This window comes from Dipodomys spectabilis, unplaced genomic scaffold (genome assembly GCF_019054845.1).
Source record: "Dipodomys spectabilis isolate Male_0828 unplaced genomic scaffold, ASM1905484v1 ptg000235l, whole genome shotgun sequence".
Lineage (NCBI taxonomy): Eukaryota > Metazoa > Chordata > Mammalia > Rodentia > Heteromyidae > Dipodomys > Dipodomys spectabilis.
In genome coordinates this window covers 1,122,639-1,142,302 of record NW_024870912.1, presented here as the reverse complement: position 1 = coordinate 1,142,302, position 19,664 = coordinate 1,122,639, and the positions used below count along the sequence as shown (strand labels likewise).

The 19,664-nt window shown below is 47.2% G+C and overlaps 1 protein-coding gene across 1 annotated transcript in view; it reads right to left on the bottom strand.

Moving 5' to 3' along the window:
- Positions 1 to 7,597: 7,597 nt before the first annotated feature.
- LOC122124476 (ral guanine nucleotide dissociation stimulator-like) overlaps positions 7,598 to 19,664 on the bottom strand; it is a 50,133-nt gene continuing 38,066 nt past the window's right edge. The window contains exons 2-16 of the mRNA XM_042699197.1: positions 18,711 to 18,880; positions 18,128 to 18,223; positions 17,179 to 17,372; positions 16,404 to 16,495; positions 15,596 to 15,811; positions 15,174 to 15,277; positions 14,660 to 14,744; positions 13,478 to 13,543; positions 12,968 to 13,054; positions 12,541 to 12,573; positions 12,112 to 12,233; positions 11,321 to 11,525; positions 10,951 to 11,190; positions 9,705 to 9,819; positions 7,598 to 7,761 (exon numbers count right to left, since the gene is read on the bottom strand). Of these exons, the coding sequence (XP_042555131.1) occupies positions 7,598 to 7,761; positions 9,705 to 9,819; positions 10,951 to 11,190; positions 11,321 to 11,525; positions 12,112 to 12,233; positions 12,541 to 12,573; positions 12,968 to 13,054; positions 13,478 to 13,543; positions 14,660 to 14,744; positions 15,174 to 15,277; positions 15,596 to 15,811; positions 16,404 to 16,495; positions 17,179 to 17,372; positions 18,128 to 18,223; positions 18,711 to 18,880 (1,989 nt within the window). The remainder of the gene's footprint in view (positions 7,762 to 9,704; positions 9,820 to 10,950; positions 11,191 to 11,320; positions 11,526 to 12,111; positions 12,234 to 12,540; positions 12,574 to 12,967; positions 13,055 to 13,477; positions 13,544 to 14,659; positions 14,745 to 15,173; positions 15,278 to 15,595; positions 15,812 to 16,403; positions 16,496 to 17,178; positions 17,373 to 18,127; positions 18,224 to 18,710; positions 18,881 to 19,664) is intronic.

Sequence of the window (19,664 nt, the reverse complement as noted above, 5' to 3'; positions counted from 1 at the left end):
TATACAGCCTTTATTGTATTGAGGAATGTTCCATGGATTCCTAATTTTTCCAAAACCTTCATCATAAAGGGGTGTTGGATCTTGTCGAATGCTTTTTATGCGTCTATTGAGATAACCATGTGGTTCTTATTCTTGCTCCTGTTGATGTGATGAATAATATTAATTGATTTGCGTATATTGAACCAGCTTTGCATCCCTGAAATGAATCCTGTTTGATCGTGGTGTATGATTTTTTGGATGAATTGTTGAAGTCGATTGGTCAAAATTTTGTTGAGAAGTTTTGCATCAATGTTCATCAAAGAAATGGGTCTATAGTTCTCTTTCTTTGATGAGTCCCTGCCTGGTTTTGGGATGAGGGTTATGATGGCTTCATAGAATGTGTTCGGTAGTGAGCTTTCTCTTTCAATTTCATTGAAGAGTTGGAGGAGTATTGGTGTGAGCTCTGCTTTGAAGGCCTTGTAAAATTCCGCTGTAAAACCATCTGGTCCTGGACTTTTCTTAGCTGGGAGGTCTCTTATTGCTGTTTCTATTTCAATGCTTGATATGGGCCTGTTAATGGTTGAACTCATCTTGGTTTAGTTTTGGCATGTCAATATTTGCTAGGAAAAGGTCCATTTCTGTCAAGTTCTCAAACTTATTAGCATAAAGTTTTGAGAAGTATTCCCTTATAATGTTCTGAATCTTGGTTGTTTCCGTGGTGATGTTTCCATTCTCATCTCTGAGTTTATTAATTTGGGTGTGTTCTCTTCTTTTTCTGATAAGATTTGCTAAGGGTCTGTCAATTTTGTTAAGTTTTTCGAAGAACCAACTCTTTGTTTTGTTGATTCTTTCTATAGTTTTTTTGGATTCTAATTCATTTAATTCTGATTTAATTTTGATTATTTCTTTCCGTCTACTGGATTGGGGTTTATCTTGCTGCTCTTTTTCAAGGAGGTTTAGATGTGTCATTAAATTGCTAGTTTCAGATCTCTCCAATTTGTTGATGTAGGAGCTCAGAGCTATAAACTTGCCTCTGAGTACTGCCTTTGCTGTGTCCCAGAGGAGCTGGTAATTTGTGTGTTCATTTTTGTTGAATAGCATGAATATTTGAATTTCCTTTCTAATCTCTTCCATGACCCACTCTTGATTCAGCAATGTGTTGTTCAGCCTCCATGTGATACCGGGCTTTCTTTGGTGGCTTTTGGTGTTGAGTTCTAATTTTATTCCCTTGTGGTCAGAGAGAATGCAAGGTATAACTTCAATGTTTCTGAATTTAGACAAGTTTGCTTTGTGGCCTAAAATGTGGTCTATTTTAGAAAACGTTCCATGTGCTGCTGAGAAAAACGTGTATTCTGATGCTGCTGGGTGAAATGTTCGGTAGATGTCTGTTAAGTCTAGTTGATCTATGCAGCTGTTTAGATCTGCGGTTTCTCTGTTGAGTTTTTGCCGAGTTGATCTATCTAGTGGGGAGAGTGGTGTGTTAAAATCCCCAACAATTAATGTCTTTGGATCTATATGGGATTTGAGGGAAAGTAGTGTTTCTTTGATAAATTTGGGTGCTCCATTGTTTGGCGAATAGATATTTAGAATTGTAATATCCTCCTGAAGGAGAGATCCTTTAATTAGTATGTAGCGACCTTCTTTATCTCTTCTCACGAATTTTAATTTGAAGTCTATTTTATCTGATATTAGGATTGCTACTCCCTCCTGTTTATGGGGGCCGTTTGCTTGGTAGATTTTGTTCCAGCCTTTAACATTGAAAATGTGTTTGTTTTTACGGGCAAGATGTGACTCCTGCAGGCAGCAGATAGAAGGGTCTTGTTTTTTAATCCAACTAGACAGTCTATGTCGCTTAATTGGAGAGTTCAGTCCGTTAATGTTAAGAGATAGGACTGAGAGGTATTTGGGAGTTCCTGCCATGTTATCCACCTTCTTGGGGGCTGCGAAAACTGGGTTCTTCCTATGGTTCTTGGATTCTCAGTTTGGGTGCAGTTTCTTGGCCTTTGTTGCGGTCTTGTTGGTTTTGTATGTGTAGGACATCTTTAAGAATCTTTTGTAGGGCTGGTTTGGTGGAGATGTATTGTTTCAATTTTTCTTTGCTATGGAAGGTTTTTATTTGGCCTTCAGTTATGAAGGAGAGTTTAGCTGGATACAGTATTCTTGGTTGATAGTTGTTTGTTTTTAGGGCATGGCATACATCATTCCAGGCTCTTCTTGCTTTGATTGCCTCTGCTGAGAAATCTGAGGTGATTCTAATTGGTTTCCCTTTATAGGTGATTAACCTTTTCTCCTTGACAGCTTTAAGGATCTTTTCCTTGTTCTGAGTTGATCCTGTGTGGATTATAATGTGGCGGTGGGATGTCCTATTCTGGTCTGGTCTATTTGGGGTTCTAAAAGCTTCTTGTATCTGAATAGGCCTATCTTTTTGTATGTTTGGGAAGTTCTCTGCTAGGATCCTGTTAAACAAATTTCCTAGACCATTAACTTCTGTTTCTAGGTGCTCCTCTACACCCATTATCCTTAGATTAGGCCTTCTGATGGTGTCTTCCAGGTGTTGGATAGATCTATCATACTTCTTGGACTTGTCTTGGATGGTTGTATGTTCTTTCTCTATAATATCTAGGCTGTCTTCAATCCCTGAGATTCGATCTTCTGCATGGTCTAACCTGCTGTCAAGACTCTCTACTTTGTTTTTTTATCTCTTTTCCTTCTAATTGGTCAGCTTTGATGGCTTCAAGTTCTTTGTTGAAGCTCTGTTTTAGGTCTTGTATGAATTTCTTTACTTCCTTAATTTGGTGTTCAGTGTTTGTAGAACAGTATCCTTGAGCAGAAAAGCTCATTGACAGCACCCAGGCGCTGAGTTCTAACCCTAGGACTGGCACAAAGAAAAAAAATCAGCTGCCCATGTCATTGTAGCCCCTCAGTACGGTATTTTCAAAAAAAAAACAACGAAATCAGCTGGCCACAGGCTACTGTGGAAAGAACTCCATAAATTGGTGCTTTGGTTCACATACCCCTTATTTCATATATTACAATCTGCTGTATTTAGAGAATGCATTTTGAAATTTATCCATTTTTTAATCGTTTCTGTAGAAAGAGCATTAAGGTCATCTTTCCTAGAAATGGAAATTTTTTTGACTCCATGAAGAAGACAAGTTGGTACTAGTGACTTACTGTCATAGATCCCATTTATGATACTAGGTCAAATCTAAAAAAGAAATACAATTTTCCGTTTGATTTGTTTTAGAATCTCAACAGTGGGGACAACCTTGAGTACTTATTTTGTTTTCTAATAGGAAGTGGTCAGCAATGAGAGAATATTGTGAGGATCAAAGCCACTTACAATTATGCTGGGAGTAATACAGATACCCAGAGCTATTAGATTACAGTTCCTTGAATATCTCACCTATTTTTAAAATTTGACCTTCTATAAACTCTTCCTTGTTTGATGTCCAGCAGCCTAGTTCATCCTCCTCCTCAAATTAAAACCATACGATGGAGAAATAAAGATGAAAGAAAGAAGGGGAAAGAGGGACAGAAGGCTAAAATGAATGTGGGAAAGAATAAGCTCTGTATTCAACATCACAATGGGTATGTGTGTGCCTGCACATACATGAAACACACACCAGTATGTTTAGGTTGTTTCCTAAATCTAAACATAAGTAAATTTTTGATCATGGTGGTAAATGATGTGAAGGCCAACTTATAACAAAATGAGTATGATTATTAGAATAAAAGTTCTTTCCCAGAAATGGGGCTCAAGATAATGAGAAGTGATCCTCCTTAGACATAATGCTCCAATTCTTACTGCAAACATGATAGCCAGGCATACAAAGAAAGTTCTTCTTTTGAATTGAAGGATGAAGGCAGACTATTGCTATAATTGAAACCAATCAAAACCAGACAAAAGAAACTACACCCACACAATACAACATTTTCTCACAGGTGATTGGCAATTCATTTTGTGGTCCTAGCTACTCAGGAGACGGAGATCTGAACACTGCAATTTGAGTCCAGACCAGTCAGGAAAGTTTGTGGAACTTTTATCTCCAATTAATCACCCAAAACATTAGAAGTAGAGTGGTGGCCCAAGTGATAGAGCGCCAGCCTTGAGGGAAAAAGCTTCAATCAATACCCATTACTGCCACCAAAATTAGCCTCATCATTTTTATTGTTTTATTTTTTAAGTTTAAGTTTTATTGGAAAGATGATGTACAGAGGGGTTATAGTTACATAGGCATTTTTTCCCACTTCATCCCCTCCTGATATCCCTTCCTCCCAAGCTGTAAAGTTCATTTCCAACATAGCGTCTGGTGAGTATCACTGTTGAATTGGGTCATCTATTGTCCCACACCGTTTCTGTAATTCCCCTTCCCTTCCCCCCTGTCAGATAAACTTATAATCAAGACAAAGCGTAGAGAAAGAAGAAACAGTGACGACATGGAATAAACCAAAGGAGAAAAAAGAAAGAAAGAAGAAATAACTGCAAACAGTACAATAAAAAACCTTTTGTTTCCATTTCTTAAAGTTCATTTCGATAGACATCATTTTATATGGCCCTATGTATATAGCTACTGAACCATTGGGATCCTCTCCTATGAATATCCTCCTTTGTTCTCAGGAAGCAATTAAATTAAGTTTTATTTAATACTAGACATTCAGTGTTTCTTTTTCAAATTTATTGCCGAATAAGTAATTTTGTAATAAAGAATTTGGTCTCCTTCATTTGATCCCTTACATACCTGCACATTTTCTCTTTCCTATTTCTTTCATTACTCCTAACTTAAGGTGCTTGCAATTTCCTTTTCCTTTGAAGCATTCTACATATGCTTGTTGGCATGGGCTTTCTGAAAGACCAGTTCTTAGGTGATTCTACTCAGTGAGATGTCCTAGGGCTTCCTGTGGCCTACACAGGAAAAGGCAAACACTGGTGAATTCATTGCACTCCCTAGATTGCTCTCCCTGCAGCTTGGCATGGGTCAGTGTCAGAAGTCCTGTGGTGTCCTTTTGACACAGTCCCTGATGTAGTCCCTCATGAGCCCATGAATAGGAGATGTCTTCCCACTGTCCATGGAGCTGAGGATATTTTATGAAGTGAAATAAGCCAGGGATGGAAAGACAGATACACACATGCTTACTATCTATGTAGAAGCTGAAAAGGTGTTCTTGTATAGAAAAAGATAGGGTTATTGACGTCTCAGAAGGATGTTGGGGAGGGAGGGTGGAAAGAGAATGAAAACCTTTGAATGTTCTGAAGCACAGGAGGATAACTGTGATTGACCACAATTAATTGTGCATTTAAAACCAAAAGCTTGTTGAGAGCATTTTGAATGTTTCCAACACAAAGAAGTAAAGCATTTAAGCGATGAATGTGTTAATTTCCTTGATTTGACCATCACACATTGCATACATGCATGTTACACTGTGCCATGTAAATATACACAGTGTCTATGTGTAAATTAAAGATGAAAAATATATAAAATTAACTATCAACTATCAATTAATATACTAAATGTATTTTGATATATTAACTTATTAATATAGTAATATCACTGCAATATAAATTACGTTATTTTATCTATCTGTCTTCATTTATTTATTTTAAATCTGATGTACAGAAGGATAACAGTTATATAAGTCAGGTTCTGAGTACATTTCCTTTGGAATAGTGTCATCCCATCCCTCAGTCTCTTGCAGTCTCTGCCTCCTGTCTCTCCCTGCAAGTTGTATAGATCACTTTTTTTCTATTAGTAAATTGCTCTTTATGTAGCTGAAGACAATTTTTTTATATTATATCAGAAATAAATATTAATGGTATGCCTTTTAAACACTAGCACTAAATATTAAATTACACAAAAAGTTAAAAAGAATTCAACAAAATGATACCTAATTTTAAATAAAAAATTGACAAGCATAACAAACTATAGATCAGTATTTAACAAATATATTGATTTCAACATAAAGGTAGAATTCAGTGCAAATGGATTATATGTAACAAATTGAATTATTCTAAATGCTGATCCAAATTGTCATGACCGAACAAAATACACTCAAAGTCTTAAATCTTGAATGACACTACCACAAATTTTAATCAAAGAAAAGGTTACAGAAAATAAAATGGGAAAACAAAGTTGTAGCATGACATGTGACACACTCCTGTTATTAAATCTACTTAAGCCACTTTTTTCCCCCAATCCTGAGGCTTGAACTCAGGGCCTGGGAACTGTCTCTGAGCTTCTCTTGCTCAAGGCTAGCACTCTACCACTTGAACCACAACACCATTTCTGGCTTTTTCTCTTTATATGGTACTGAGGAATCAAACCCAGGGCTTCATGAACACTAAGCAAGCATGCTACCACTAAGCCACATCCCCAGCCCATGTAGATCACTCTTAACACAGTGTCCAGTGAACACCACTGCTGTACTTTTTCACCCTTTCCCCTTGAGGTCTATGCTGTCCCCCCAAGATAGACACACAGAAAAACTGTACAGAAAGAAAATAAAACAGAAAAAAACCACCACAACAAAAACATTATTTCTATACCTGGAGTTTGCATATATATATATATATATATATATATACATACATACATACATACACACATATATACATATATATTTTCTTTTGGTATGTGTGTATTACAACAGTAAGGGAAAGAAGTTGAATCAGAAAGCTTATGTACTCTGTGGCTGGAGGCAGAAGGCTTTGGGGAAAAGACAAAACACTGGAGGTGACAAACATGTCAATGATTGCCAGGAACAAGAAGGAAAGAGAGAGGGCAAAAGGGAGGAAAGAAAGGAACGAGGAAAAGAAAAAAGAGGAAAACACAGGGTATATGGGACAGTGCCATGAAATAGTATAGGAGGAAAATTTATAGCTAAGAGTGCATGCTTAAAAAAAAATCAGAGATCTCAAATAAATAACTGGTGGCACACCGAGCTCTTAGAAAAATAATAACAACCAAACCCCACACTGGTAGATAGAAAGAAATAAGAAAGTTCAGGGAACAAGGAATGAAATAAAGGCTAAAAGAATGATTCAAGGAATCAAGGAAACAAAGGGATGATTGTTGGAAAAAATGAACACAGTTGACAAACCCTTACCCAAATTAATCAACACAAACATAGACTATCAAAATAAATATCATTGTAATTCAGGGGACTGTCGGGGTATATGTCAGTCACTTGTCTTGCAGTAAACTAGAATATTGAGGCAAATGGATAATCCTATAGATGATTAGGACCTGCCAAATGAACCTATGAGGTATGAACTACAAACATATGGATAAGAATCAACGAAGCCCTGGGAAGGAGGAGACAAGTGGACAAGCAGTGGGAACCTGCACTAGAGTCCAAAATGTCAGGTCACAATTGGTAGGGGACAGCTATAGCCTGAGGGCAGAGGGAGCTCGAGGCTCTGAGGGAGTCCCTGGAGGGGAGGCTAGTTTGTCCCGCGTCAAGTAGCATTGTGACAGCAGGATAGGTTGTGGGTGAATGAGTCTGAGTGTCTTAGATGGGGGTGAGGAATGTATGGGGAGACCGGGGCCAGTGTAGTCAACAGGGGCTTGGCCTCTGACCAGACAGACCAAGGGGAGACATGTGCACAGGGTGGCCAGCCTTAGGATTTGCATGATGTACTTCTCTTCGTGTGAAAGAGGCTGGAGCTGGATCCCTGCTTGACGTTTGTCCTCAGGGGGAAGGTGTACTTCCGAAGCACCACATGGTAGAAGTCCATAGTCTTCAACGCATAGAATACATTTGCATCATCAGGGATCCTCAGCTCTGTTGGAAGAGGAATAGAAACCTTGTTCACAGGACGGTCTATTATAAGTCAAGTATGAGTTAGGCCCTGAATTCCCTCCAATTCGGGGCCAGGATCACCAAGGTCCTGTGAGTCCTTCCTGGGAACAGATTCTGCGGAAATCTTCCTTGCTTAGAAAAGAATTTTAGATTCTAGCTCATGGCAGCTGAGGGTGGAAATCCATAGGCCATTCTCTTTCTGTCCTCCCTCCTGCCATAATTATGAACATCTCCAAATACAACAGGCTTTTGCAAATCATCTAGAGTAAGTCCTGTTGTACAGAAAACCAGGATTCCATAGACCACAAAAAGAAAGCACTGAATTCAGGTTTCTCACATTGAGTTCCACGGGCTTCCAACCCTGTGTTCCCTAAACAGCCAGTAAGTCTTGCCTTTAGGCTCCTATTTCTCCCCAGTCTCCTCTGTCAGGGAATCTTCTAATGTCAACCAAGTCTAGGCTGAAAACACTGTTGCTTCTTATCCTAGTTCCTGAGCCTCCCTGGGCCTGTGACTTACTTGGCTGGGAGAGGAAAACCCCATGCCGCTGCCACAATGAGAATGGTCATGGAGGTAAGAAGGAGTTTAGAACACACCCTGCATGGAAGTTGAAATCAATGCTGGGCATCTCCACAAAGAACTTGATAGATTCTTCAGCCCATTGCAAACTCAACAAAGCAATGACACTATGGCCCAGTATCCTTTGTGTTCCAGGTATATGTGATCACTCTGTGTGCTGTATATAATCTGTCTGTCTTCTCCCTTTCCATCTGACTCTCTCTCTCTCTCTCTCTCTCTCTCTCTGTATGTGTGTATCTATCTCACTGTCTCTAGCTCCTCAATCTAACATACTGTCTGCTGGAGGGAGGCTGGTTTTGGCATAGCTGTCTAACTTAGGGCCTTTGCCTTGTTCATGACCAGTTTCTTCAAGTTTTGTGCTCTACCACTTGAGCTGCATCTCCACTTCCTGATCTTTTGTGGTTAATTGGAGAAAAGGATCTCAGACTTTCCTGCCCAGGCTGGCTTCAAACCTAGATCCTCAGAACTCCACTTTCTGATCAACTGGGCTTACAAGCTTAATCCCCAGGGAGTTGGCTTCTCAGCTAGTTTTGAATAGGAACTCACAGGCAGAAATTGAGGAACTTTCCTATGGTCTCTGAGATTTCACTAGCTCTCTCAGGGAATGTACTATTCCTTGACTTGGTTCATATTCCTCTTTCTAGAACAGAGAATCAGCTACGAATATGTACTTTGATGTAATAATGTTGGATTATGGCTGTCAGGGAGCATGATTGGAATGGACTGGGGAAAGTGCAAAGTTCTCATGAGTGTTAGGCACACACATTTTTCAAATGAGCTACACCCAAGTCTCAGGTTCTTTTGTTTGTTTGTTTGTTTGTTTTTGGGTCTGGTCATGGGGCCTGAACTCTGGGCCCAGGCACTGTCCCTCAGTTCTTCAGCTCAAGGCTAGTGCTCTACCACTTGAGCCACAGCGCCACTTCCGGCTTTTTCCTTTTTGCTTATGTGGGTGCTGAGGAATCGAACCCAGAGCCTCATGCATGCAAGGTAAGTACTCTACCACTGAGCCCCCTTCCCAGCCCCAAGTCTCAGTTTCTTTATGAAGTCATGTCTCCACACTGGAGCAAGAGAAAGTCTTTTCTTGTGAGCAAAGACACCGCTCAGACACAGCAGCTGCATTCTCTCTAGTCCTCACTGATGGTCTTTCTGCACTGGCGGTTTCCTCCTCAGGCAGGACAAGGACAGGCATATCCATGTACTACCAGGGCAGTTAGGAGACTTGCAGCCTCCAGGGCTGGCTTGGGGCCTGGTGTCTAGTGCCTACACTTATGCTGCTGTATCTTGGAGGGGAGGCTCTTTCTTCTGCAACCTGATTCTTTCCTTTCCCTGGCTGTTTGTTTTGGACTCACTTTGATCCTGGGAGATGATCTGCACCAGCTCTAAGTCTTCTGGCTTGTATCTCCGTACCCTGAACTTCCTCATGGCCTTGAGGATGACGTCTCGGGTCTTCTCCTGGTTGGTCACCTGGGTCAGAGCAGGAAATTGGCCTTTAGGACTGGTGCCCAGTATGCCCTCTCTGAGGTCAGTGGCCACAGATTCTGTGGAGCTATCTGAATGTAACCAAGAGAAGTCCCATGTGGTGTGATATGGGTGTTTCAACTCTCCCTGAAAGGGTTCTCCATGCAACAAAGATGGTTCTTTCTCCATGCTTTGTAGAGTCTACCATGTCCTCCCCTCTCTGTGTTGCAACTGTTTGCCCCTTAGGGTAAAAGAAGATGTGTGCATGGTGAAAGAATACACAACGGACTCCAACAACCCCAAGAGAGGTTGGTGCCAGTCAAGTGTCTAGTGCCTCCTAGAAGCCAGGCCTGCTCTGAGTTGGAGGATGCAGTAGTGAGTGACACCTCCTGGACCCTTGTTTTGTTCCCTAAGGTAGAGAACCCAGAGGAGAGGAAGACATAGTCTCCCCAGACGGCAACTAGTGACAGCTATTCTAGGTTCTGGCTGTGAGAAGGCAGAGTCGGATGGAGTATCCTGGACACCAGACCCAGCATGATGAAGGAGGGGCTAAGCATGACTTCTGCCCAACTGAAGATCTTGAAGAAGAGAAAGACCTCTGTCTTGTGAGTCGATCAGTCTTGAGTTGGCTCCATGGGGAGCAATACCCAGACTCAGAGAGTTCTGGTCACCTCTCAGACCACAAGTTCACTGTGGCCCCTGACCTCCAACCTACATGTGATTGTAACTGCACGCAGTCTCCTAAGAAGTGTTCCTGGGGCATTTCTGAGACAGGCAATTTTCTCCCCCAAGAATTACCTTTATTCACTGCTAACTTCTGAACCAAACACCAGTGTTTAAGTCTTAAGCAGGGAAAGAGAAGAATGTCAGTTACACTCTGCCCTGCAGATGCCAGGACTTCATGTAGCTGAGCCCCTTTTCTTCCTCCCAGGACTGTCCCCAACTGGAGGATCCATTCTCACCTGGAGGATGGGCACATTTTTGCCTCCCTCCTTTCAGGCCCAGTTCTGAGCACTGTGATCTCGCTCTGTCCCTTGGCCCCTCGCGGGATGGGATGGTCCATGGGAAATCACGAAGGTGAGATGTGTGTCCTGCCAGGTTGAAGACACCAAGGGAGAATCCTTCCCCCCAACGTACCAAGATGCTTCTGCATAAACGTTTGTTTTCCACAGGCAGGATCACCCTGATGACACAGGAGTCTCCCTGCCTGGTATATGGATGCCGGGAGGAGCTGTCACTGGTGTGTCCTGAAACGCAGCTCTGACTGTTTCCTGTGGTGGTCTCAGGTGTACTGGAGTCTGTGGGTGAGGATTGGCTGGGAGAGGCCAGGTTGATCGCCAAAGTCCCTGGAATGGACTGGCAGGATGATGCCTTGAGCTGTGGGGACAGCAACATCAGGAGAAGTCCCAGTCTCAAACCAGGGCTAGGCCTTTCCAGAAGTGTACAAGGAGCTGGGCTGTCTTGGTGGGCACTGGAAAGGAAGGCTATGGGAAAGGCAGGAGGTCACCTTTTCCTGGTCTTCTGAGGATTCTCCCATGAGGCTCCTGTTGAGCTCCGGGTAGGAGCTGGAAGCTCCTGCTGACTTCCCAGTGCTGTTGCAGTGCACTCCAGTGTTGTCTGTGCTGCTGGTGTCAGGGCCACACTTGTCCTGCTCCAATGACTTGAACTGGGAGCTGCCACTGGTACTGAGGCCAGTGCTCTGGGCCTGACAGCTTCAGAGAGGGGCCAGCTTACTGGAGTAAGGACACACCCTAACACCTGATCCTCTTTCCACTGGGAGCCTGGGACTCCATCCTAGGATCTTGGTCTATCACCATTTTCCCATTTCCCTCTGTGATGGATGAGCCATGAAAGAGGAGGCAATGGAGGCTCAGAGAGCCAGAACTGAGTGGCAGAAATGGGCTGCTCCGTGGAAAGACCTAAATCTGGGCCCCAAAGTCTGGCACCCGCATCCCAGCCCATTGGCTTCCCTGGCCCTTGCCCATCAGGGCCCAGGTCCTTACTTCTTGCAGACTTTGCAAATGCCAAAGTGCTTCTTGGGAGGAAGGCTTGCAGTGTCAGTTTGCCTCTGGGGCTCCAGTGCACATGACAGGTCATAGCTAAGACAAGGGTGGCTGTGAGGTGATCAAGGTGGAAGCTTGGGGTCCTCCCGTTGCCTGCCTGCAATTCAGAGCTTGCTGCCCAGCTCCTGACCACCCTATGTATGTGAGGCCTCAGGTAAAGACCTCAGGCCCTCAGGATGTCACCCCATCCTGTGTGCCAGGCTCCAGTCACTGGTCCACTGTCCCCCCAACTCACCTGGCTTCCTCGCTGAGCCGCTCCAGGCTCCTGAACCAGGCCAGAAAATTCTCATTTGGTGTGATATGGTCATAGCTGCAGCTTGACTGTAGCTGCTTCAGTTGCTCCATGATTGTATATTCCTGGCCGGCAAAGCATGAGGATAGGGAACAGGTTTGTGCTGTGGTGGCCGGGGAATGACCCACTTGCGAGGATTGTCCTGGGAGTCTCTTGCTTAGGGGTGGTAGCAGGCTGCTCTGTGCTGTCATATCTGGGTCCACACTCAGTCACAGTGGGAGCTCTGCCGGCTCCCACTTCACACTCCCAACCTGCCTTCTGGAAGATCTTGTCTCTGCACCAAATGTCCCCATACATCACAGGGGCTGGGGAGGAAGTGAGCTGACTCCATTGCCGGTCCCCACCCACTCAGGAAGGGCACCTGAAACTCACCTTTCGCAATTTCTCATAATGGATGATTCCCTCCTAGAAGGCACACAGCAATGTGAGTAGCAAGCAGTCCCTCCTCCAGTTCTCTGTATGTCAAGGGCTGCTCCATCTCCAGGGAGTGGGGGCTCCTCCATGGGACTAAGGACATCTGTCCTGTGGGACCTGGACACCTGGCCCAAGAGATTCTGGGACCTAATTGTTCAACACGTCTGAGACATTGGAGAGACTGAGGCTTCAGGCGAGAAGGCTCACTGGCCCACAGTTTGCCTCTGCTTTGTCCCTCTACTGTCTCCTCCACCCAACCCTTCCTTACCTCCACTTCCCCCAGAGGGACTGGCAGAGCCCACTGTGCCCTGTGTCTACACCTTAGGGCTCAGCTTAGCATTTTCTGTCCCAGCCCCAGCCTCCAAGTTGGGTCGAGGCTACTCACATCCAGGAAATCCCTAAAGGCAGTGTCAATCATCCTGAAGTCTGATAGGAATGTTTCCAGGTAGGGAATGGTGCCCTTGATCCTAACCTGTGGGATTGGGTGGGCTGATGAGCAAAGGCCTAGGGGCCCTCCTCCCAGGGCTTCTTAGCCAGCCTCCATCCTCACAGGGCCTTTCATGGAAGAGTAAGTTGAGGAACCTCTGGCCACCTCTGTCAGAGCCCCTTCTTGGCAGTTGGCATTGCAAACAGCATCAGGTTGGCAATTGCACATCCCCAAGGTAGGCAGCCACTGAAGCTCCTCCCCCCACCACGTAGGCGCTGCCATACTGGGTCAGGTGGCTACCACTCCTCCTTTCCCTCTGGTAGCTTCTCAGGACAAAGGATTGCCACGAGAAGCCCATGGCTATGGGGTTATTTTAGGCAGAAGGGCAAAAGGTGAGAAGGGCAGGCACATGTTACTTCTCTCCTCTCTCTCAAGCCCCCTTGGTGCCTTTAGGACACAGTCACTCACCATCTCCTCTGACTGCTTCTGGCCTCTCTTGGCCTTCTTGTCCTTGGAGGCAAAGTCGCAAGGCTCCTGTCATGATTGAGAGGAGAGCAACTGAGGCAGGTGTCCTCTTATCCTTTGTCTCCAGCCCTGGGGACATCGAGAGCCCTGGACATATGTGCCAAAGCTCCTGCCAGCTGGCTGCTCATTTCTAGTTCAGACTCTGCTCCAGCACTCACTGTTGTGGATTCCCAGGGGAGTGATCTGCCCTCCCTCTGCCTGCTTCTTCATCTGCAAGGTGTACATGCAAATCTCCAGTCAGTGAGTGCTCCTGTTTGTGTCTGGTCCTGAGAGGAGTTGGATCCCAAAGGGAGAGGGCCAACCAATGTGCTAGGGGATTTAAGGTGTGCAATCTGCTGCTGCTTTCCATAGAAGCTGCTGGAGAAGTGTGTGAAGATGTGCTCCATGAGTTTGTATGACATTGTCTCTCATTTCTCCTTGTGTTTGTATGTTTTTTTTATTTTTGTGGTTCACAGTACTAACCCTTGAACTACCACTTCACTTCTGGGTATTCATGGTTAATTGAGTGCTGTGGATTTGGCTCCCAGTCATTTGCAGTTAGGATTGCAGGGAGGAGTCAGCAGTGCCTGACCACCCTTGCCATGAAAGTAGCCAAGTCGCCCTCAGCTCCCCTGTGTAGTGTGGCCATCAGCAGTGTCTGATCTAGGAAGATCACCGAGAGACAGAGCTCTTCTAGGTAAACCTGCTGAGTCTGGATGTTTGGATCCAAACCTAATGGACACCAGGTCTTTTGGCCCTTAGGACAGCCCTGAGATATCCCATGCCTCACCCCTGAGCAGTGCAGCTAAGAAGTTAGTGCCTTCAGAACTTAGCACCTTCAGCAGAAAGGCATCAGTAGCTTCTGACTTTCATAGTAGCCCTCAAGAGGCTGAGATCTGAGGATCCCAGTTGAAAGCTTGCCTGAGCTAGAGTCAGTGAGACTGTGATCTTGAATTAATTACCAAATACTGGAGTGGAGATGTGACAGAATTGTTCTGGTAGAGCACCAGCCTTGAGCACAAAAGCACAATGACCGCACTTATGCTCCAGAATGGGCACCAAGAAAAATGAATAGAACTTGCTATTGGAACTGTGTCTCTCTTGTGCCCCCAAATCCCTGTTTCTTCTCTGCCCACTTCCCACTACCTGGAATAGCAGCACTTTGGTCCTGAAGTAATAGCACGCAGGAGAAATGATCTCTGAGAGCTTCTGGAACACCTGCAAGCTGTCTCTGCAGGAGGGGCAGAGAGAAGGTGACAAATGGGGAGGAGAGAGAGAAGGGACTGGAACTTCATCTGGGTGTAGAACCAGGCCTGCCAATTCCCTGGACACGAGGTTTCCAAAGGATTGCATGGAGCCCCCAATGACCCAGGAGCCTGGAGCGATTTCTTCATCCTGGCCTGATGGAGGCCACCCCACTTGTATTAGGCAACTCTGCTTGGATTCCAACTGGACAGAGATCTCTGACTACCACAGCAAACCTGGGAAGCTCATGGGTCTCTTCCTGCTTGAGGCAGACAGGGAGCTGAATGCTGCCAAAGGGTGAACAAGCAGAGCGTAGGCAGCAGCCCAGGTCATGCACGATTGGGCGTGGGGCTGAACGAGGGTCAAGCTGGCCAGGCCTTGAGTGTCCACAGCTCCTGTGGAGAGGGAAACCCACCTGGAGACCTCATGCCATGTGTTCTGCATGCGCTGCATGGCCGTGCTCTGCAGAGCAGAGACGATGGCATGGAGGGAGGAGAAGTTCCTCAGGACTCGGCATTCCTGCAGAGGAAGAGTGTGTGAGGCTTGCCTGCTACTGCGGCCACCTCATGTCCTGCTCCCCACGGGCAGAGGGATGCTAGGGAGCTCGGAGAGATTTGGCAAGGCATGAGAACTGACCAGGCCCTGTTGGAGGTCTCCCTAAGTTCTGAGTGTGAGGAAGGAGTGAGCACCAGCTGCTTGCTGGATGGGCTGTGGGTGGCCAGGCAGCATGGCCCTCGCAAGGAGGGACTGGGGTCCGCAGAAAGCTCTGAGCACATTGCAAAGGCTCAGAGTGCAAGAGGTTAAAGGGAGAGTGCCTGGGCAGCGGCTGTGGCATACCATGGCCACCATGATCCAATGCTCCAGCACACGCGCCCTGTTGCAGGCCTGCATGCTGTGATCTCCAACGCAGGTGGTGAGGACGCAGGAGAAAACTCTGTGGAACTGGGTAAAGGTGGCCCGGATGGTGGGGGCCAAGTTCTCCATGTCCTTTTTGTCCCTCTGGGAACAGACAGAGAGCAGGCAGTGGTGGGGCAGCACCTTCTGGAACAGTTCCTGTGAAATGGATGAGTGTCTCTCCTTGGGCAGGCCCGGACCAGAGTAACCAAGTCCAGATTGGCATCCTTCAGTTGGGCATGGAAGTCAGGCTATGGAGGGGTCGTCTGGAGCTTGTGGGAGTTTCTAGGCATGGTGTGCGCTACACTTGCGTTAGTCTACCTCACCTCCGTGTCTGCTGCCCACTGTGACTCTGCCCGTGTGGCCCAGGGAGCATCTGTGCCCTGACCCAGCCACCTCATGTCTGTGTGTTTGTTAGCAGGCACAGATCCTACTTCTCTGGCTCTTTTGATGTCTGTACTAGGCTCTGGTAGACACCAGGTGCCTAGTGGGTGCTGTGGCTCAAGAGGTACCTGGCAAATGAGGGTGAGCTGTGGGCCAGGTTGCACTTCTGTTCCAGTGCCCCATTTCTCACAGTCCCTGGGAAGGGCCTGGGTGTCATCTCCACTACAGTGACTGTCCCAGACAGAGTGAGCCATGGTGGAGCTTGGTCTGGATGAACCTTGGGCTCTCAGGGAAGGAACAGCATGAGAAGGCAGCAAAGCGCAGAAGGAAGCCTGCCCCTCCGCCACGTGCCGTGCCCAGCCCTCACCGCATCCATCCACGTGAGCTGCTCTGCCACCAGCGGGGGAGGGAAGGCCAGGACATCAGGCTTCTCCTTGCTCAGCACATTCTCTGTGGTCCCTGAAGGAGGACAGGAAGCTTCGTGTGAAGGAAAGGATGCTGGGTGCCGCTCCGAATCGACAGATATGTAGGGAGCCCACCTGAGCTGTGGAGCAGGTGCCCAGGATGATTTGTGCACCAGATAAATATGGATTAGATGCTGTCTTGGGAGTCTACATGGAAGCCACCGGGGAATTGCCTCCAGGCAGGCACAGGATGCTGAAGCTCCCGTGCAAAGTAGCTCCAGAGGGCAGGGGGGAAATGGCTGTCCTTGCACAGCTGATGCTGGTGTTGTCATAGGATTGCTCACTAGAGACAAGGCTGAATTCAGCCCTTGGTCTGTCCCTGATGATGGTCTTCCCCGTGGGCTGCATGCCAGAGTCAGCAATGGAGCTGGATCTAGCTCTGGACTTGCATTTAGAACGAGCACTGGGGTTAGTGGTGGAGCTGCAGGAGGAGACACAGCCTCTCCATTCTTGCATTGTGCTGAGTCTTTGAGTAGACAAAGGAGACCCTCTTCCCTGTGCCTCCCCAACCTGTCTCCCTCCCCTCCCCGGGTCCTATTCTTCACCTTTCCTGCTCCCACTCTGTGTTTCAGGCTCCTCTTTCGTCCTGGGCCAAGGCCAGGTTTGGAGCCTGCTCCCAGCAGGGGTCCACACCATTTGCTCCCTATTTTCTCTGCATCCCAGTCCCATGTTCCACACCATCAGGCTCTGCCTGGCTTTGTTCTTGGGCCTCCATCTGAGCCAGGAGAAGGTGGGCACGGCCCTCCACGTCCGTTCCTGCCATGTAGACCTTCAGGTGAGCCAGGAGCTGCCTGAGACAGGGAAACTGCGGAGGCTGGCAGAAGTCCTCCCAGTACTGATCCAGCCACATGCCCAGGATAGATGAGATGGCACTAGGGGCAGATGGTGGGCATCACAGTCAGAAACCTGGGCCAGTGCTCCCACACTCCCAAGCCACACTCAGCACCCTTGAAGAAGCTGGACATAAGTGCCTTGTCTGTCCAGCCTGAGGCTAGTACACCCCATCCCAGGCAGCTTTGGTGGTGAAGGTAGTGGCAGGCCAGGGAACCAAGTAGGGACTCGAGGTAATGTCCAGGCAGCCAGCCCACAATGTTATGAGCAGCTCTCTTCTCTCCAGGAAGCCCCACAGCCTCCTGCCTCTCTCCAACCTGTCCCAAATGACTATAGTGTCCATGAGGGTCTGTTGTAGGTCTGGCATGCATCGTCTCCTGGTTCACATCAGCTGGTGGCTGCTGCCTCAGTCCCCATGAGCCGCATGTGGGCTGTCTCCCCACCACACGCTTCTGGTTGGCCAGCCTGGCCCTGCACTCTCACCGACAGTCCTAGATCAGCTGAGGGCCTATGACTATGCAGCGATAGCCTAACCCTCCTTGGGATCCCCTGGCCAGGGAGGGCAAGCTGGGCTCTGTGGCTCTGGGGAGGATGGACTGTCACAGGGCTCAGCTCTGAGCTGAAGCCTCCACCAGTTTCCTTCCACAGCTTTCTTCCTCCTGCAGAGAAAGTTCACACCTTGGCCCTCTGGTGAGAATCCTGAGTTGTGTGTTCCAGTGCTTGCCTATACCCTAATACTCAAAACTGGCACCATTGTGGGAAAAAATGCCCTCTTTGGAGACCCAAGTCCACTCACTTTCTGAGTTGGTCCTGTTGCATGCCATCCTGGCTGGAGCAAGGGAGGATTTCATCCTGTTTAGAAGACTCTTGGAGAGCCTCACACCTAGTGAAACTGTGAGGAATTTGAGAGTTACTGGCTGTCTGTCCATGTGTTGAAGCCTGCCTGCAACCATCAGGATTTTCTAGGTTCAGTGCCTGGGAACAGCCATGACACCCTAGGGGCTTCCTCTCCATGCAGTGGAGGAGGACCACCAGTCCTTCCCTGATAATCCTGTGCTTCCTGCCCCTCACTCTGCCTTTAGCCACCCTTGCTCTGTCTACATCTTGGTTAGAAACCCTCCTCCTAAATGGACAGACTGCTTTGTCTGGAGGCATTTAGCTGTTTCCTGAGAAGGCCACAGACATGAGCCCACACTCCCGGGTAGCACACAACACAGGGGCATGCTTGGCAAGCGCTTCCAACTCTCGTTTCACATGGCCCTGGCACAGTCTCTGGTCACCTCCTCTTTCCACAATCCAAGTAGCCCTCAGAGATGGGCAGGTCATTCCCAGGCTCAGTCTGGAGGAAAGCAGCCACTGACCTTGGAGTTGTTGCTCACCTTTGGAACAGCAGGTCCAGTACCTGCTGGGGTTTGGCAAATTTTCGGTAAGTGGATAGGAAGGTGGGGACGAAGAAGTGGTCCCCGGTCAGCTGGGCAAGCACCAAGTGATCCACCAGCTGCTCCAGTGTGCCTGCCCTGCAGGCCTCCTCCTGGCTTGGGGCTACATCCTGCAGTGGGACCAAGGAGGAAGAGTTCAGGTTGAAACTAGGTGACCAGAGAAGACTCCTTGCCATACACTACAGTGAATTACTTGAAAAGAAATAACTAATCACTCACAAGTGCACATGCATGCATGCACACAAGCATTCACACGCATGCACACACACACACACACACACACACACACACACACACACACACACACACACACACACACACCATACATGGAGGGGAGTGCTGATGATGGTCAGGAGAATCAGGTGTGTTGTGCTGTTTAGTCATTCACTGCCCTGGGCCTCCCCAGTCACCTGTGGGGTCCTAGAGCAACATCTCCAGAACTGTCTGTGTCCAGGGCTGGCCCAGGGTCTACACACATGGGCCAAGCACCCTCTCCTCTCTTCCTGGAGGCCTGAGGCTCTATGATTTTTGAAACACCCGGCAAGCATCTCCTGAATGTCGGTTAGCCATGCCAGTGAGCTGCGTGAGGCTTGTGTTGACTGTGGCTGCTGGGATACCAAGGTTCTAAGTTGCATTCTGAAGGAAGTGAGGTCATCCCTGGAGGTCCCTTCACTTGAGCCCTTCCTTCTGACAAAACCTCCCCAAATGGCTCCTCCTCTCACCTCCTGCTTGCCCTGAGCATGAACACATATCTCCACCCCATTACCTCGTCCCCAGATAGGCCTGGGGACGGCAGACACCACCTTGTAGGAGATACAGTTGGGTCCTAGGCCTGCTGCTGCCCAGGCCTTAGCTATTTCCCCTCAAGTTCTACTATACTCAGCACATGAATTC